The sequence below is a fragment of the Panthera onca genome, chromosome B3 (genome assembly GCF_046562875.1).
Source record: "Panthera onca isolate mPanOnc1 chromosome B3, mPanOnc1 haplotype 2, whole genome shotgun sequence".
NCBI lineage: Eukaryota > Metazoa > Chordata > Mammalia > Carnivora > Felidae > Panthera > Panthera onca.
Window position 1 is genome coordinate 7,023,325 of NC_138344.1, and position 19,330 is coordinate 7,042,654.

The following is a 19,330-nucleotide window of genomic DNA, read 5'->3' on the forward strand; positions in this document are numbered from 1 at the left end:
TTTTTTTTTTTCAACGTTTTTTATTTATTTTTGGGACAGAGCGAGACAGAGCATGAACGGGGGAGGGGCAGAGAGAGAGGGAGACACAGAATCGGAAACAGGCTCCAGGCTCCGAGCCATCAGCCCAGAGCCTGACGCGGGGCTCGAACTCACGGACCGCGAGATCGTGACCTGGCTGAAGTCGGACGCTTAACCGACTGCGCCACCCAGGCGCCCCTGTAATTTTATATTCATATAATTGTGATGGATCCTGGTGAAGTCCTGAAATGATCCAAATGTTGTCCATGTATATAGAAAGGACATGACTCAATCTTTTATTTAGGTTTGAGCTATAATTACCTTTTTCTTTTGGAAGGACTAAGTCATCTGTGGTAGCTGCATTTGAGATTATCCTTCTTCCCTTTGCTAAAAAACATGACCTACTTATTTCCGGTAGCTGTAAGAAATTGTAGCTAGAATCAGTACTGGAGCTCGGTGTTTTGCTGACAGAGGTTGTAACTTTAAACCCAATTTGCCCTAGTTGTCCTCCCACCTCCTTCCCCAGTTTAATTTGATAGGTTTCAATAAAGTTAATGAGTAAAAGGCACATGTACACACAAAGCCTTGCTAATATTATGGGTATTATTCTCAGGTTACTCTCCAACCTCTTTAATTTACAGCCGTATTTAATTTCCAGGTGACGGAAAAAGTCATGTAATGAAAGCTCTGGAAGGACTAATGACTAGTAAAACAGGTGGGCCACGTGGCTCCAGGAATTGGTGATGGAGACTTAAAGTCAGTCATAGGAGGGGGAGTACTAATCCTAATGTTCTGAAAACTTCTAGAGTCCTGTTGGAAGCCTGCAGATTGATTCACACTGCCACATTCATTGTGACAAAACCCAGGGATTCCTGGAGCTTCCTTGTTAGGCAGAGCAGAGAGCACTGGTTGTTTAAAGGAAGAGGGCCTGTCCTCCAGAGGCCCATTCAGAGAAAGCAGTAACCCTGCCACCTGTGGCATTTGAATGCTTTTCAGATGTCCCCTCTGATCTTAATTGCTACAGATCTCAAATGTGTCTTACAAATGCTCTTGGCTGAAAGAACATTTGTGAAGGAAGAAACGGAAAACGCGACTCTGATTTTCCATTTGTTCAGTGGCAGTTCCCTGCTTGGTGACAACTTGCCTGGGCAGTTTTAGGACACAGTGTACTTAAGGTGTCTCTCTGCATGTTAGAAATCTTAAGAGGGAAAATAAATGCCCCTGAATTGAACTTTCAACTGTACGTATACAAGAGAAAATAATTTGCCAACAGGCAGCTACAGGCTACCAATTACTTTCTCAGCAGGAGGGAGAATTAAATCTGGCATTTTAAAAAAGTGCTTTTTATTTCAGGGTGGGTTGGAGAGCAAGTCAGGAATAATTACTAGGAAGGAAAAATGTTGAATTTGCAGTCTTAAATGAAAGATTGAAAACCTTTCTACACACATACGCGGGCCAGCTCAGTAATTCTAGCAGTAGATCCAGTGGTAAATCCCGCGACACTGGCCATGACTGATGGCCCTGGACTGATCAAGTCCACCGAGGCCTCCTCCTTTCCCAGAACCACATGCAACCACGTTGTTGTGCTAGTGCAGGAGTGGAAGGGTTCGCTTGTTTTCCTTGGGTAGTTTGAATTTTCAGCCAAGTGAGAAGTTTCCAAGGCATGGCCTCATACCCGCTGTCTCAAAGCTCTCTCTGTTCCTCTGCAGGCATCTTTCTTTGTGGTGTACAATATGGTGACAACAGAGGTGATTGCTGTGTTTGAGAATACATCCGATGAGCTTTTAGAGCTCTTTGAGAACTTCTGTGACCTCTTCCGTAACGCCACCCTGCACAGTGAAGTCCAATTTCCCTGCTCAGCTTCTAGCAACAATTTTGCAAGGCAGATCCAGCGCCGGTAAGCTCTTTCAGGCTTAACAGGCTTAATCTCTCTAGACAATTCACTGGTGTTAGGCCAGTAGTTGCTTCCTCCAAAAAACTCTTCCTGTATTCTCTCCGCCCACCTTGGTTTGGTTAGGTCTGCCTGTGGTAAACCCTTGGGTCACCCTGACCTTTTCCTTTCTGTCTCCCAGCACCTGTGGAATTACTAGTACACTGTCCGTGATTCCTCCCAGACTGTATGTGAGCTACGGAAAGATAGAGACTGTGTCTTTACTATTTATTGCTGTGTTCTCATGAATACGTTTATTATATGTATTGCATTTAAGTATTTGTGGAGTGATACGACTTAAGGAAATAATTTTAAAACTTATGGTTAAACAGGATACGATGTGTTGAACACATGCATTTATCTCTGCTTCATCCCCAAATCCTATTAAAGTGACAAAAAGAAGTAAAAGGTGTAACTTTAACAAAAACAAAGAGAATGGGAAAGGAGAGACATTAGAGGCAGGAGATGATTGGCGACGGGATAGGAATCAGTGTTGGGAGCTGAGAAGCTAACTGATGAGTGGTAACTGACTTGACACACTTCAGAGAACAGAAACAAGACTGCAGAGCTTAGCCATCAAGAAACAAGTTGCCTTGCACCAGAGAACTCTGGAAAGGGTCAGAGAATTGGAGGCCCTGGGTACCTCTGAAGATACCTGTAATGTGGGCTTAAACTCAGAGGATTGGGTGAAGTTCTTACAAGGAGCAATCAGAGGGCTCCTGGTGGCTCAGTCGGGTAAGCGTCCTACTCTTGGTTTAGGCTCAGGTCATGATCTCACGGTGCATGAGATTGAGCCCCACGTTGGGCTCTGTGCTGACAGTGTGGAGCCTGCTTGGGATTCTCTTTCCTTGTTTCTCTGCCCCTCACCTGCTTGTGTGTGCTCTCTCTCCCTCAAAATAAATAAGTAAACTTAAAAAAAAATTAAAAAAAAAAAAAAAAAAGGAGCAATCAGGCCCTTTAGCCCCTTTCTCTAAGCCTACTTAGCCAACTGACTGTGTCTTCTCCACCTCCGCAGAAGGCTGGAGGTTCAGTCTCCTGAGAAACTGAACCATGTAGGCCCTGGTTTCATGTTCATGAGGCATAGCTGAGAGTAGGGATGAGATTGTCATGCTAAAAACAAGAATTGAATGAAAGCCAACAAACTGAAAGGTAAGATATGACAGACAGGCTTATACTCCTTATGCAGGAGATTAGAGATTTTTCACTAGGGAAACTGACCAACCCAAAGAAGAGACCTTCAGATACTGACATTTACAAACACCTAGGTCACCCTAAATTAATACCCCCCCCCCCCCCATCATCAGACAGGGTTTTCTCTGAACCAGAGCTTCCGGTATAATTATCTGAGTACAACATTATTGTGAAATGAATGGTTACTCTGGGCCAAGGGCCCAAGCTGAATCCTACTCTAGTCAGTGCCTCATTGGATGCCACTTTAAATTGCTCCCCCAACCTTAGCCAGTTAGGGAAAAGATCTGCTTTAGGTTTCAAGATAGATCACACTGGAGTGAACAGAAGAATCAGAATAAGCATTACTGCCACTAGGAAAAAGGAGCAGAGTAGGTACATTAATGCAGTGGCATCATCTTTATATAAAAAGATAGTAATCAACTAGAAATGGGTATTGGTTTTCAGACAGCTAACTTGCCTTTTCCTTTTTCTCTGGTTCACACAAATTTTCTGCCTTCTAAGCATTTCTGTTCAGTTATGGAAGGATATTTGGAGACAGAATGTGGCTCAGATTGTGCTTTTTTCTTTTTGGAACAAATTTCCTTCTTTTAAAATTAACTTTAAAATTAGGCAGATCATTATCAACTAATTACAAAGCTGGGTACAGCTGGCTGAGTGAAAACATCAAAAGAAGTCACTAGAAAGAAGGTAAACTCCCATGAGGGCAGGGATTTTTGTCTGTTTCATTCACTGCCATATCCATAGCACCTAGGCCAGTGTCTTTCATGTGGGAGAAGCTCATTAGGTATTTGTTGAGTGAATGAAGTCACCCAGTAATTAGAGGAAGCTATGTTTTGTTTGTTTTTTTTTTAATTATTTCAGAATGCATCTGGAATTAAGTGAAATTTTAAGAAGTCCCGGGAGAAATAAAGTTTGAAGAGAAAGGTGGTATTCTAGCTTTGTGATTCTCAAAATGTTGGATCATACCACCAAAAGATTTTGAACAACTGTAGATGTCCTTACATATTAATTTTTAAGTTGATCTTAACATTTTTTTGCTATTAAATTTGAATAATTGCAGAAGATGCAATTTTCAGTGTATATTAAATATTCGTTTTTAAAAATATTATAAGCTTTTTTCCCCCATCTTCATTGAGATACAATTAGCATATAACATTGTATACGTTTATGGTGTATAACGTAACACTTTTGAACATAGCCAGGGAAACCTAGTTGCAATAGTAATTTGGTGTTAGGATTTGATATAAAAAGTAGAGAGCAAGTTATTCCCATACTGTTTGAAATTTCACATTGTTTCTTCTTGTCTTCAAATTCGTATTTGTATCCTAATATAACATTTTATATGAATTGTATCCTAATAGATCCTAATATATATTCCTAATAGATCCTAATATATTTTGTTAGCCATCTTATCATGCTTTGCTGCATTGAAAGTACAATGTGTATATAAATTGGAATTATTTTTCATTTCTTGTGAACACATGACTCTAAATGCTCAATTTTACAGTCTCCAGTAATCTTTTGGTAAAAAATAAGTGAAAGTGGATCCATTATAGGTTAGAGCAAATGTTCAAGAAAAACAGGAGGTGGGGCGCCTGGGTGGCTTAGTAGGTTAAGCACTGGACTTCGGCTCAGGTCATGATCTCACAGTTCGTGAGTTTGAGCCCCATGTTGGGCTCTGTGCTGACAGCTCAGAGCCTGGAGTCTGCTTTGGATTCTCCGTCTCCTTCTCTTGCTGTGCCCCTCTCTCATTTATGTTCTGTCTCTCTTTCTCTCAATAAATAAAAAAACATTAAAAAAAAAAAAAAAAGAAAAAAAGGAGGGGAACACTGAGGATCATGAGTCACTTAAGGAAAATCTTTAGACCAAAATAAAACAGTAAAGAATAAAGGAGCAGTATTGCAATCACTGAAATCATTAAAGCTATAAAAAAGGAAACATTCCTAAAACAGAAATTTAAACTTTGTTAGGTATAGTTGAGAGAGGAGAATAAACAGATAAAAGTAGGAAAATGGGAGAGAAATGATGAAAAGGAATTACAGAATTTGCCCAGGAGGCCCAACATCTGGTTATTTGCAGAGGGTGGGTGGAGAAAATGAAGAGAGGAAATAGTGTAAGACAGTTTCCCAGTAGTGAAGACAGTTTCCCAACTCCCAGGTTGGCAGGACCTTTCAGTGATGTGCTGGGGCTGGCTTGTACTGGCTCACGAGGGCCAGTTGTTAAACATGGCAGGAATTTTTTGCAAGCTATTGCTAAACGTGGTGATTATTAAAAATTAGTTATTTCCTCACTATTTTACTATTATTTATGGTCTTGAGTGTATTTGTGTCTATCTCCTCTGTGTGGTGAAAATACTGTATATTCTCTCTCTCTCCTTCTCTCTCTCTCTCTCTCTCTCTCTCTCTCTATATATATATATATATATACACACACTCTGTACTGAAAATCTGCTGCTGCTCATCTTTCGACAATGCCACATTCAGTGATGTCACGTTGGTACCTTGAAACTGACCACAGCAGTAGGATTTACAGCACAGAAATTGGCAAGCGCTGCAAATCATGGCTTCTTTCCCCAGATAAATACTTCTTAAGTCTTTATTAGTGTATCATCAGCTCCACCAAGTACCCAATGGAAAAAAGACCTGTATGGAGGCATACCATCATGAAAATTTGGAACATTGAGGCCAAAGAGAAAATTGTAAAAACTTTCAGAAAGAACATACATTTCACATGTTAAAAAATAAGTTAGAATGGTATTGCGTTTATCAATAATAACACCGAAAGCTTGAAGCCATTAAAATCATGCCTTCAGAAGTCTGTGGAAAAAAATGATACCGAGTCTAGAATTTTCTATCCAGTAGGGTGGAACAAAGATTTTTTTTCAGACATGTAAGTTCTTGAAAAATTACTTCTCATGTACCTTTTCTAAGGAAGCTTTTGGAAGATGTGTTTTCCACATAAAACACAAAAGTATGGTACAGGAAATAGTCTGAAACCAGAGAGAAGCAAGGAGCACTCTGAAGATGATGGTAAAAGGGAAGTTCTGCGGTGGCAGAACACCAGGTGGGCCAGCTGGAGGCAGGAGGGTGGAGGGTTCCAAGAGGCAAGTGTCCAGGGCAAGATTGTAATTGTTAGGAGGTCTGGTGGGTTTGAGTGGATCAAGAAGAGATTGTTAGCTCTGTTCCAGTAGACTTGTCATTGTGGGCCTCACGAGGGTGATAGCTGAGCAGAGCTTTTGAAGGAGGTCAGGGAGCAGGCCATGTGGATACTGGGGGGGCACATTATCCCCAAAAAAGGTAGTATAGTTCTGAAGGTCCTGAGGTGGGTCTCATGCATTTGAGGAACACCGGGGAGGCCAGAGTGGCTGGGCTGGGGTGAGAAGAAGCCCAGTAGTTGGAGACGTGGTCAGAGGTGGGGCCAGACACCTGAGGCTGTTCTGAGGCTTTGGCTGTAATAACTGTAGATGAGATTGTGTAGCATTTGAGCAAAGGAGTGACACATTCTCACTTGTTATTTTACCAGGGTCACTCTGGCTGCTGTGTTGGCAATGGACTGTAGGAGGGTGGGGTAGAAGCAGGGACACCAGTTAGGAGACTGGTGCAAGGATTCGCTAAATATGTTTCCTGCCACAGGGAATATATATTTATATATTTACGCACCTAGAAGCATGCCTGGCGTATACTAGGCTGTTGGTAATTATCTGTTGATTGAATAACATTGGCTTGGATCAGCGTGGGAACAGTTAACCCTTGAACAACTTGGGTTTGAACTGCATGGGTCCACTTACATGTGGACTGTTCACAGTAAATACAGAACTGTAAATGTATTTTCCTCATGATTTATTTTCTTAATAACATTTTCTTTTCTCTAGCTTATTTTATTGTAAGAATACAGTTTATAACACGTGTAACATACAAAATATGTGTTAATCTCCTGTTTGTTTCCTGCTGGTAAGGCTTCCAGTCTGCGGTAGGCTATTAAGTTTTTGAGGAGTCAAAAGTTGCATGCAGAGTTCTGACTGTGGGAGAGGTTGGTATTCCTGACCCTGTGATGTTCATGGGTCAGCTGTAATTGTGTGCTCAACGTATTTTGAAAATAGAACCCTGAAGGTTAGTGGAGGATGGGGTTTGGGCCGTGGAAAGAGCAAAGTCAAAGACGATTGTTAACGTTTTTGTCTTGCAAAAGAGAGTTACTCTCAAACTGTGATGGTGAAGCTGTGGGTGAGGTTCAGGGGAGAAGGTTGGAGGTTCTGTAAGTGGAGAGGTCTGGTAGTTTCTCAGGAAGAAGTGTCAGATGCTTCTGCCAGGGCAGGTCTGTCTCTCCTGAGAGATAAATCATCTACTGGAGTTAGCAGCATGGAGGTCATCAGTGAACTCCATGAGAGTGGCTTCAGTGGGATGGTGGGGAAAGCCTCTCTGGGGTGGGTTTAAGGAAGAGTGGGAAGAGAAGGCTTGGAGACAGTACCGTAAGAAGTGTTCTGAGAGTTTTGTTGTCAGGGAGGGCTGGAAGATGGTGCCTGCACTGGAGAGGGTGAGTGGTGGTGCTTTTATTATTTTGTGACTGAGAGGGGGGGAAATGGCGTGTTTGTGTGCAGATGAGACTGTGTAGCTGGGGGGGAGCTCACGGTTTAGGAAAAGGTGGGGAGGAATTGATGTCGCATATGAGAGGCGATGGGACCTAGTGCCCAAGTGGGGAGATTGGTCTCACACCGCAGCACAGACAGTAGTATAGTGCAGATCGCCGATGGGGGCCTCACAAAGTTCTCTTCTCCTTGCTTCTGTTTGTCGGAACAAAGCAGGAGATGCCGTTCGGTGAGGGTGGGCCTGGTGGAGGTACGAAATAGGCATCAGAGGGAGTGGGAGGGCTGGCTGGACCGGGGACTGCAGCCTGAGTGCCTGCAGCAGGAGGGCCCCACGACGTTCATGGTTATACATTTAAGCGAGCGTTGTATGTTTCCCTCCAGCCGTGGAGAACACCGAGCAGATACAGGCATGGAACGGGCAGAGTTGAGCTTAACTAGGGCTGTAGGTTTTCCAGGGAAGTGCCACCAAGCAAGAGAAGGCAGAGTTGTGGAGGATGAGTGCAGTGGATTAAGTGTGGAACTGAAGCATGGCCTGAGGAAAGAGAGAGGACACAGGATATGATCAAGGTGTAGCGTGACAAAAACTGGTAGAATCAGTGGACTGTAGGTCTAGGGAGTAGAGGGAATGGGCTGGAAAGATAGGAGAGGAGGAGGCTGGAGAGAGTGGTGCCTCACCCTGATGTTACAGAGAGGTCGCAGTCATGGGTAATGGTGAGACTGAGGATGTAGTACCTCGGAATGAGGGCTGAGGCAGAGAGGAGGTTCAGGAACCAGGGGGGCCATGGTGCTGGAAGGATCATCTCTACGAATTTGGAAATCCCCACGAACTGAGAGAGGCATAACTGGACAGAGTGACGGTGAGCCAGGATTTAAACGCTGCAAGTTGTCACGGGGATGACGGCTTCATCTTTTTGTCCGTGGGGAGCGTGGCGAGTGGAGGTGGTGGTGCCGCTGGAAAAGCACTGCTTTCACCGTGGGCCGGCCCCCGTCACTGGGAGCCAGTGAGCCAGGCAAGGCCGTGGTGCGGGTTGTGAGAGGTCATGCTGGATCTTGGCTGACAAGGAGCTGAAAACGATGATTCCTGCTCCTTCAAAAGGAAAGAAATAAGTTCTCTTTGGCCCAAGACTTAATTTTATGACTTACACTGAGGTGGTGAAAATTACTGTCAAGAAGAGTAACGGAAAAGCAGTATTGATAGCTAGGCTCATAAACGAGGTGTTAATGTCCATCTAGAATCACAGGTTAATGGTGAAGACAAAATACAGAACCCATCTCATCAGTCTTTCTGGTCTCCTCAAAGTCAGGAACGTTTAAGTTTTTAAATTTGTTTTATTTGGTTTTCATGCCATTAATTTCAGGGATGAGATGTCATATTTTGTCCCTGGACTAAATTATTTTCCCTTTGCATTTTAAACCATATGATATACTTTGATGTAGAGATTAAAGAAATACATACTGATGGTTGACATTCTTTCTAAGAAACTGTAGGAAAGTGAAAAAGAATAAAAACAAAATGTGATTACACAGGCACAATTATTTTGACATATTTCTACCAGTCTGATTTTTTTTTAATGTTTATTTTCGATAGAGAGACAGAAGGTGAGTGGGAGAAGGGCAGACAGAGAGGGAGACACAAAATCCGAAGCAGGCTCCAGGCTCTGAGCTGTCAGCACAGAGCCTGACACGGGGCTCGACCCACGAGATCATGACCTGAGCCGAAGTCGGATACTTAACCGACTGAGCCACCCAGGCACCCCCACCACCAGTCTGATTTTTAGGACTAATTTTTTTCTCTGGTTTTTTTTTTTTTTTTTTTTTTTAATCATACTGTGTAGACAGAGTGTAGCCTGTTTCTTTTACTTACCATTATGATAAATGTTTCCACTGTTACTATGCAGTCTTTGAAAATTACGGTTTTCCATTAGGTTCTTAATTTTCTGTCAATTTATTGCTATCATCAGCAATGCTTTATTAAAGGGGCAGAGAGATTTTTCTAAGTATGGGATTGCTTCCTTAGGGTAAATTTCCACAAGAAGAGAAATGCTTGGTCAAAGGGTATTAAATTTGGTATTCATTACAAGTGTGAGAAATTGCCCCATGGTTGTTGTTATTAAAAAAAAGTGAGATGTGCGACTGTGTCCGCGTTACAGTTCTTCAGACGCTGGTGTTTCTGCAGGAGCACAGGTAGCTAGCTTGTAAACTTTGAACACAGAACGAGTAGTTCGTCCAAGGTTTTTTTTGTTTTGCTTTAATGTTTATTGTTTTTGAGAGAGAGAGACAGAGCAAGCAGGGCAGGGGCAGAGAGAGAGGGAGACACGGAATGGGAAGCAGGCTCCAGGCTCTGAGCTGTCAGCACAGAGCTCGACATGGGGCTCGAACTCACAGACCGAGAGATCATGACCTGAGCCGAAGTCGGCTGCTTAACTGACTGAGCCACCTGGCCCCCCCCAGAGTTTTGATGGAAGGTTGGCTTATAACTGATCCCACGGAGAGTCACAGAGAGGCCGCTCTGTTCTACAGGGTTCTTTGCTCTCTAGAACTCTTGATGCAAACCTAGGCTATTATTTGGGGGAAGTAGAATTGAATGGAAGTGCTGTCACAGAGTAGTCACACTCCTTTTAAACTTGTTTGGAAAGTCTTTGTTAACTCTTCTAATGTAATTTAATGTTCCTATTGCGAATTTTTTTCTGTTTCTGAGAATATTTGTAGCCGGGCCGACTGGGGATGTGTGAGAGCTCTGACTTCCTGCATTACCTAGATTTCTGTGTACAGAATGAGTTGTTTTTAGACATGTTTTATCAGCTTAAAATCCAAGGCAGCTTGGTGTGTCCACTAACACAGCCTTCCTCACTGGTGCTTTATTTTAGGTTTAAAGACACTATCGTAAACGCCAAGTACGGAGGGCACACGGAGGCAGTACGCCGGCTGCTGGGGCAGCTCCCCATCAGTGCCCAGTCTTACAGCGGTAGCCCCTACCTTGATTTGTCTCTCTTCAGCTACGACGACAAGTGGGTGTCCGTCATGGAGCGACCCAAGACTTGTGGAGATCACCCTATCAGGTACACCATCACTGTAGCCTCAGGGCTACGGGTGGCCCGCCCCCTCTCTCTTCTTCTTGGACATCATTTCACTGTGACTATGTCCGCTTGTACTCATGGCTTCAGTTGGAGGGACAGGCTGTTTCTGTAATGTGGTGAGTGCTTTTGATCATGTACGTGCTAGTCTCAGTAGTTCTGCCCTTTGCTTCTCCTGAAAACATCCAATTCAGATGAGTTTTTGTTCCCTTTTGAAGGTATCCAGGGTATAAAACCACATGCCATTTCATAATAGCAGTAGGTTGAGACTTTCTAAATTTATTTCACTCAAATCATTTTATCTCCCATGTTATCTAGTAGAAAAGCCAGCAGAGATAGTTTGGGGAACAGGCAGGTTTTGGAGAAACTCTGGCTTCCTCACTTGAAGAAATTCTGGAATGTTGATACTGTATTGTTGCTAGAAACTTGAGACTGACCTCTTACAGGCAGTCCCTCCCTCACAAATGTCCTCTTCACAGAACCTCCCCCCCCCCCCGCCCCCCCACCCCTTCTCTCTGTTGGGAGCTTGTGTTGTTCTGTGTGATGTATTGGGTACTAGGGAGAGGATTGGGCACCACCGCCACCCGTGAGGTTATTTCGGGGGAGGTATGTTCTGGAACCCTGGGCTGGAGAGTGGAGGCTCTTTTTCACGTAGAAACATAGAAACAGTGGTAGCTGGTATTTCACAGTCCGGCTTCATTGTGTATTAAAGAGGCCTGTGTAACATATGCTGTACGATTAATCACCATTCATGGCGTTTCCTTTGGGAAATTTCAGTCAGTTTCCAAAAAACAGTTAACCTTTTTTTTTTTTAATTGCAGAAAGTTTTAAACATAAAAGCGGAAGAGTGTAATGAACCTGCATGCACCCACCACCCAGTCTTTTTTTTTTTTTTTTTTTTTTTTTTTTTGCCCACCACCCAGTCTTAACAGTTGCCATCCCATCCCATGGTCAGTGTTGCTTTGTCTTTCCACCACCACCACTCCCCCTCGCCCCAAATGCCACTCTTGATATGATGAAGCAAATCCCAGATTTCATAGCATTTTGCTCATATATATTTTAGTAATGTCTAAAAGAGAAAGACTTACAAAAATACAACCTCAGTACCATTATTCTATCTTAGAAAATTATCAAAAATTTATTAAGACCACCCAATACCTAGTTTTCACATTTCCCTGTTGTCTTGTAAATATTCTTTTATGGTTCCACGTGTTCCCATCAGGATCTAAACAGGGTTCATACATTGTATTTGGTCGCTTCTCCCTTAAGTCCGTTTTATTCTATATGTTCCGCTTCCTTCCTCTTTTCCTTGCAGTGAAATTGTTGAAGAAACCATGTTGCTTGTCCTGTAGTGTTTCCCACATTCTGAAGTTTGCTCACCGCATCCCTGGAGTAGTATTTACTATTTTTCTCAGTCTCTCATATTTCCTGTAAACTGGTAATTAGATTTAGAAGCTCAGACAACTGGCTTTGCTTACAGGCCCTTTGTGTGTTGGGGACTATGTGGGTGAGGTGAATGTGGTTTTCACGCATAAAAGCATATCGTGGGCCTCATTTGATATTGTCAACTAGTGTGAGATACACTCCCCTCCTTTCTGACCTGCCTCTGATTTGAAAAGATTAACCTAAGTGACAAATTTGGAAATGGCTATTGCCCCTGACTCCAGGGTTTTTTCACTTATTTTTAATTTAAAATGAGAAATGTAAGGATATTAGAGGCACTGGAAGAGGAAATGCTGTGACTTGAACACCTGTATTGTGTATTCCAGTCTCGTCTTTGTCGTTCTGCAGGTTTGCACGTGCCAAGTTGTCATCCTGGTTAACGTAATACTTTGTAGTCGGCTTGTATTTTATAAATGTTTTTCTGTGTTGTTACATAGTCCTCCGAATAGCAGTCCTGATGACAGCATATTGTTCCCTCAGTTAGATGCACCGCAGTTGATTTAACTCTTCCCCTGTTGCTGAGCCTTTATTCTCGGTCTGCATTTTTACATTAGAGCTTTGATAGAGTAGCCGTCTTTATTCACATCACTATTAACTTCATTTGGATTAAATTCTGAGGATAGAAATTCTTGGAAATGGGATTATGAGTATCTTTATGGGTACATATGTTTGTTTTCCAAAAGGGAAATTACAGAGCTCTCTATTTCAGAGCTCTCATTTTTCTGGAACTTACCCTAATTCAGCCCCAACCCCCCTGAACATCTCTAGTTCCTGATTCCAGAGGACACTTACTTTGCATATGGGAAAATGTATTTAAGTATGGGGATGAATGGAATTATTCGATGAAAAATGTCGGACTAGTTAGTATTTTGTTTTTGGGTGTGAAAAAGAAGAACCTTTCAAAAGAGTTTGTTCTTAACAACTCAAATATGGGTCTAGATCTACACTGTCCTATATCGGAGCCACTAGCTGCATGTGGCTGTTAAGCATTTAAGATGTGACTAGTCCAAGTTGACATGTGCTCAGGTGTCCCACATCAGATTTCAAAGACTTAATACAAAAAAAAAGAATGAAATAGCTCATTAATATTTTTTTACATGAATTATAGGTTGAAATGATAGTATTTTGGATGCTAATATTGGGTTAAACAGAATATTTTATTAAAATTAATTTCACCTTTCTCTTTTTACCTTTTTTAAATGTGACTACTTGGAAATTTAAAAGTGTACACGTGGCTTGCATTTCATTTCTAGCTCTGGTCTAGATACTCTTGGGGCAGTGTGTCTGGAAAAGAGGAGGCTGGAGTTAAGGCTGTAACTAAGGGTTATCTTGGGAAAGAGAAAGGAGCCAGTGACTCAGGACAGCACAGTAAAATTCACAGTGACCCCGTGCATATAACGAGCAGCTCAGACAAAGGTGGTTTCGCAATTCTGATACCCTGAGGCTGATGTAAGAGGAGATCCCGTGAGTAAGATTGAGTTAGAGTTGCTGCGTTCCCGTGCTGAGCGGATTGCAAAGTGGTGGTGAATATCTCTGTACCATCCTCTCTTTCTCTCCTTGTTCTGTTTAGGTTCTATGCCCGGGACTCTGGTCTGCTCAAGTTTGAGATCCAGGCAGGCTTACTGGGCCGCCCCATCAACCACACAGTGCGGCGCCTTGTTGCATTCACCTTTCACCCTTTTGAGCCTTTTGCTATTTCCGTGCAGAGGACTAATGCCGAGTACGTTGTCAACTTCCACATGCGACACTGCTGCACGTAGGTGCCTCACCAGAGCCCCGTTACCTGGTCTTCCGAAACGTTGCCCCCTTCTTGTCTCAGTGGACTCTGAAGCAAAAGCTCCTGCCTACCGGCTTTGTTGGTTCCAGATGGTTATACCTCAGTTGGGGAGAGCCGGAGAGAGGAGCGAGGGTGGCCCAGCCAAATGGAATTTTTATCGTATCCAACTACTGATTGATTGCAAGTCCTCTGGTCCTTTCCCTGTGGGAATGCCCAGCATTAATTAAGTCCGGTTAGTTTTTGTTCTTTTTTGCATTTTATTGCTATTTGAAGATGACAGCATTACACCTTTCCCCCCTTCATGTCCATTCTTTGGCGTTATGGTATGCGGTCTGAAGTGGGTACATCTTTGCTCACGGGAACTGTGTCCATCTTTCCATGTAGCCGACAGCAGGGCTATCTTTATATAAAGAAAACACAAATAAAGCCTTGGTATTTTCTTACTTAAATATATCCTGTTTGCTGACTGCCTTCTGTCCCGGTCTCACCGAATACTTTTTACATTTGTGGTTCCAGGAGGGACTGTGAAAGGGACTGGAGGCCATGGCTCCAGCAGCTGCCCTGGGGAGAGCGGAGTGGTATGTGCCAGCACGGAAGACCGTTATCTGTCAGGATTGTCGTCTTCCCTGGGGTTTTGTCCTGGTAGTCGTTACAGCTGGAGGGCCGGGCATAAATGCACATTGTCATGTGGAAGCACGCTCCCATCTGCACGGTCTGTGTCATGCAGGTGGGAGAGTGATGCGTTCTCTGGGGCTGTAGCGGATACAGACACTGTGTGGCACGCACGGCAGTTGGGTCGTGAGAGCTGGCAGGCTCCACGTGTCCCTAAAGAGATCAGACTGACTGCTCCTGGATGGCCCGGCTGTCACAGCTCCTCCGAACACCTGCTGGCCCCCAGCCAGCCTCCTCCTGTGCGGTCTCAGCCGGTGTCCTCCGGCGGGCTCGTGAGGCTGCTTCTGTCTCATCCGCACAGCGTATCCCCCGCTTATGAAGTCAGCTTGTTTGGTAGCACCTGACTTTGACAGCAGCTTGAAATGTTGGATTTCAGAGCAGGTTGTGGAGTCACGGATGCGAACAGATGGATTGCGTATCCCTCCGCCATCCAGATCGACCTCCCTTGGGAACATAACCAATGTGATAGGAGATACAGAGTCCCACCACAAACAGTTCAGCTAATTTCCTCATCCTCAGTATCGAACGGCTGCATTCATTCTCATTCAGCGTGCAGCACAGGATTTGAGCGCCAGCTATGGGTCGGGTAGATGCCGTGCTGAGATCTGGCGGATGAGACAGATAGACCAATAAAGAGAATTATAATGCAGAATGGCAGAAGCCCCAGTAGTGGTTCTCTGGGAACAGTGGAGAAGGATGAAGGAGAGGTGGAGGAGGAGAGCCATACTGGGGAAGGGACACTGGAGCCGGACAAACGGGAGTCTGTTGTGTGGACCAGGGCAGGGGACGTTTCGAGGAGAGAGCCAGCACGCACAAAGGTGCGGAAGCGTGAACAGGGTTGTCAGGGCCGTGGAATGGTAACGAACATGGCTGCGGCACAGGCTGAGGGGAGGCCAGGGGAGTGTGACCGAATCATGAAGAGAAGTCTTGTGTGTGGTGTTAGGGTTTGTGCGGTGGAAGACGTGATCCAGATTTCACAAAGACTGTCTTTAGCAGTCTGGAAGATGATTTGGAGGCGGGCCGACAAGCCAGTGGTGGTAATCCAGAGGAGAAGAGGAGGGTTTGAATGACCTCACTGGGCTTCTGGAAGGATGAAATACTGAAGCATTCTCCTAGATTCTTCGTAGGTCATGACAAAATCAGGATCCCAAAGCAGTCACACGTTTGTGGGGACTCAACCAATCTTCCGTGGTTGAAGCCCTTCACCTGCAGCTTTCTTCTGTGCCAGGTTGCTTGGACTGTACCTGAGGGACTGGGGAGCGTGGAGTCACTCGGGCCGCAGTGGGAATCCCCGCCCTTCTGCCCATTAGGTCTGTGACCCTGGGCGGTGTCCTAGCCTTTCTGAAGCTTAATGTGTACTTCCTGTTGCCTTACTCCTCCATTCTCCTGGTCATATCTTCTATCTTCCATCTCGTCTAACTCCCCAAGCAATTCTCATACGCTTTCCTGCTCTGTTTACTCTCCCACTCGCTGAAATTGCCGTTTGACACCATTCCTCTTCCAAAGCCCACCTTCCTTTTCTCCCTGATCACCTTGCCACCCGCTTCCAGACGGAAGCGGAAACAATCACGTGGGGGAATTGCCTTATCTTTCTTTCACCATGTCAACCCCATGACTTGTGTCTATGTTCCTTGCCTGCTTTTCCTCCGGAGCCCAGAACCCTTGCTTCCCTAAAAGGCCAACTCCAACCCGTGCTCACTGAATCCTGTCTCTTCTAGACTTCTCAACTTCTTCACTCCTGCAATTATTCTTTACTGTATCTTCCTCTTGATAGGTCATTTCTACTAGCACATTAGATACACTCTAGGATGTTCTTTTTTTCTTTTATCTTTTTTTAAAGATTTTATTTTTAAGTAATCTCTCCACCCGACAAGGGGCTTGAACGCACAGCACTGAGATCAAGAGTTGCATGATCTACTGACTGAGCCAGCCAGGCACCCTTACGATCTTCTTTATCTTTTTTTTTTTTTTTTTTAATGTATATTTATTTTTGAGAGAGAGAGAGAGAGAGAGACAGAGTGCAAGAAAGGGAGGGGCATAGAGAGGGAGAGAGAGGGAGAGAGAGGGAGACACAGGATCTGAAGCAGGTTTCAGGCTCTGAGCTGTCAGCACAGAGTCCAATGTGGGACTCGAACTCACGGACCGTGAGATCATGACCTGAGCCGAAGTCAGACTATCAACCTACTGAGCCACCCAGGGGCCGCAGATCTTTTTTCTTTAAAACCTCCTGCTTTGGCCTCTTCTCCCCCTTCAGTTACTGCCCACCTCTCTGTTACCCTTCACAGAAAAACTTCTCAAAAGAGTTGTTTAAATTAAATGTTTTCACCCCACCACGTCCTATTTTTCCTCAGCCCACTCCAGATGGGTTTTAGTCCCCCCTCCACTGACACGGTACTTGTCCCAGCCACCAGGGACTCCATGTTGCCCGTTCACACACCTCTCATCCCTTTTGTGCTCAGCAGCCCGACATCGGGCATAATTCATTTCTCTCTCTGTCAGGAAGCACTTGCTTTTCTTGGTTTCTGGGACAGTACGAGTTTCTGGTTTTCTTCCTGCCTTGCTGATGGTTGCTCGTTGGTCCCCTTTGCTGGCTTCTCGGCTCTACCTTTAGATGCTAGAGTGCCCCAGCCCTTGGCCTTGGATTCTCTCCTCATTTCCTCTGTATACCATTTCTTTAATTGATTTTGTCCATTTCCCTGGTTTTATATTCTAGCTATATGCTGATGATTTGCAAAATTATAACCCCAACCCTGATGCCTTCCTGGACCTCCAAATTCATATATCCCATGGCTTACCTGGCATCTTCATTTGAATATCTAATAGGCATTTCAAAACCAGCGTCTCCAAAACTGGGCTCTTGAGTCTCACTCCCCACCTCTAACCCATTGTTTTCCTCCCAGAGTTTCCAGATGGCTTCAGCGTTTACCCATTTACTGCAGGCAATAACTTAGGAACTATTTCCAGTTTTCCTTTTTTCCAGCCCCCACCTCTCCCCATAGCGCCCACATATCTGACTTTGCCTTACCAACCGTGGTGATCCCTTACTCCATGTTAGTGACTAGAACTAGGTCAAGACCAGCGGGCAGAAGGGGTTAGTTTACGAATGTCGTGTGACTTCTGTCAGGTCAATGATACTGTAAGGTAGAGGTTTCTGGAACTGTGGGGGAAACATTTCTCTTTTGAAAATGTCTGTGAGGAACCATGTGGCCCACAGTTCCACAACCCACCACCCAATGATCCTATTCAAAAAGAATCAGCCAGGGGTGCCTGGGACGTTCAGTCGGTTAAGTGTCCCACTTCGGCTGAGGTCATGATCTTGTGGCCTGTGAGTTCAAGCCCCACACGGGGCTCTGTGCTGACAGCTCGGAGCCTGGAGCCTGCTTTGGATTCTGTATCTCCCTTTGTCTCTGCCCCTCCCCTGCTCATGCTCGCTCTCTCTCTCTCTCTCTCTCAAAAATAAACAAATGGTAAAAACAAATTAAAAAAAAACAAAATTCCTTGAGGAGGGAGCTGAACTGGATGGCAGAGTAGAGAGGAAAGAACCCGGATAACGTAGATAACGTAGTTGGTTGGCTGGATCACTCAACCGTATAACCCATCCTACATCTGGGTTTCCGGTTCTGGGAGACAATAAGCTTCCATACTGTTTAAGCCACTTTGAATTGATTTGTTGTTGTTGTTGTTGTTGTTTCTTATAATTGAAAGCAAATTAATAGATGCAAAGAGAAAGGCAGGTCCTCCGTGGAAAGAGTCAGGAAATTCCTGCTGGCTGGGTATCTTATTAGGTTGGGTTTGAAAAGGCCCAGTTATGACTCCTGTTCTCTGATTTCAGTAAGATTCCTGGCTCTCTGATAGTCCCCTTCAGCCATACCTGTACTGGCCTGGGTGTTTCTTATAGCTAAAAGGATGTAACTAAAATGAGCGATAAAGCACTGAGCTCATTGAGCACTTGAGCCATATGAAGTTCACAACCCCTGTGTGTTTATATTAACTTTGTTTCTAAAGGATTTTAGGCTCCTCTCAGTAAATTCTAGTGCCTTCTTTCTACAGATATCCAGTGAACTTCAAGAATCTTTGGAGAATCAAGCTCTTTGGAACCAAAAATGTTTAAGAAAAGCAGAGACTTCAGGGGATTTATCTTTCAGATCTAAATTCTTGCCTGGAACTCTCTTCTCATCCCTATTCTGCAGGGGCTGATGTGTCAATGATCAGGGCCAAGCCGTTCTGGGCCTTTGAGAGAAAGGCTCTATTTAAATTTAGTCTCTTTCATTCAGAGTCCTTGTAGAGAAGCACAGTATTAAATCAGTGAAAAGCCTAAATTAGATAATTTTTAAAAGAACGGTAGCTTCATTATTTTTCAAGTACACAGAGTAACTGCATCTCAGCCATGAAGTGTTCCTTTGTAGAAACCCTTGGAGACTTTTCTTAATGAATGGATTATAATTATTGGTAATCAGCATAACGGTTCTCTGCAATACGTGCTTCGAAAGGAATTGAGCATATTAAATGATTTTGATGTTCCAGAGGGCAATTTTGTTTACAACATCAATCTGCTCAGTGTATACCCTTTATAGCTATAACCCTCTGTTGTTTAAAAAAAGAAAAAAAAGAAAGCAAAGAAAGGAAAAATTCTGAAGACTCTC

General features: G+C 44.0%; 1 protein-coding gene across 8 annotated transcripts in view; it reads left to right on the forward strand.

Annotated features, from left to right (window-relative positions):
* DET1 (DET1 partner of COP1 E3 ubiquitin ligase) overlaps positions 1–19,330 on the forward strand; it is a 58,070-nt gene that overhangs the window by 8,404 nt on the left and 30,336 nt on the right. For 7 of the 8 annotated variants that reach the window (XR_013556435.2, XR_013556436.2, XM_078448999.2 and 4 more), the window contains exons 3-4: positions 1,728–1,915; positions 10,589–10,780. Coding sequence is in view for 6 of the 8 variants with exons in the window: in XM_078448999.2 (XP_078305125.1) it covers positions 1,728–1,915; positions 10,589–10,780 (380 nt within the window). In the remaining 2 variants the exon portion in view is untranslated. Of the gene's footprint in view, positions 1–1,727; positions 1,916–10,588; positions 10,781–13,808; positions 14,469–19,330 lie in introns of those variants that run through there. The other variant, XM_078448996.1, reaches the window with a different exon arrangement.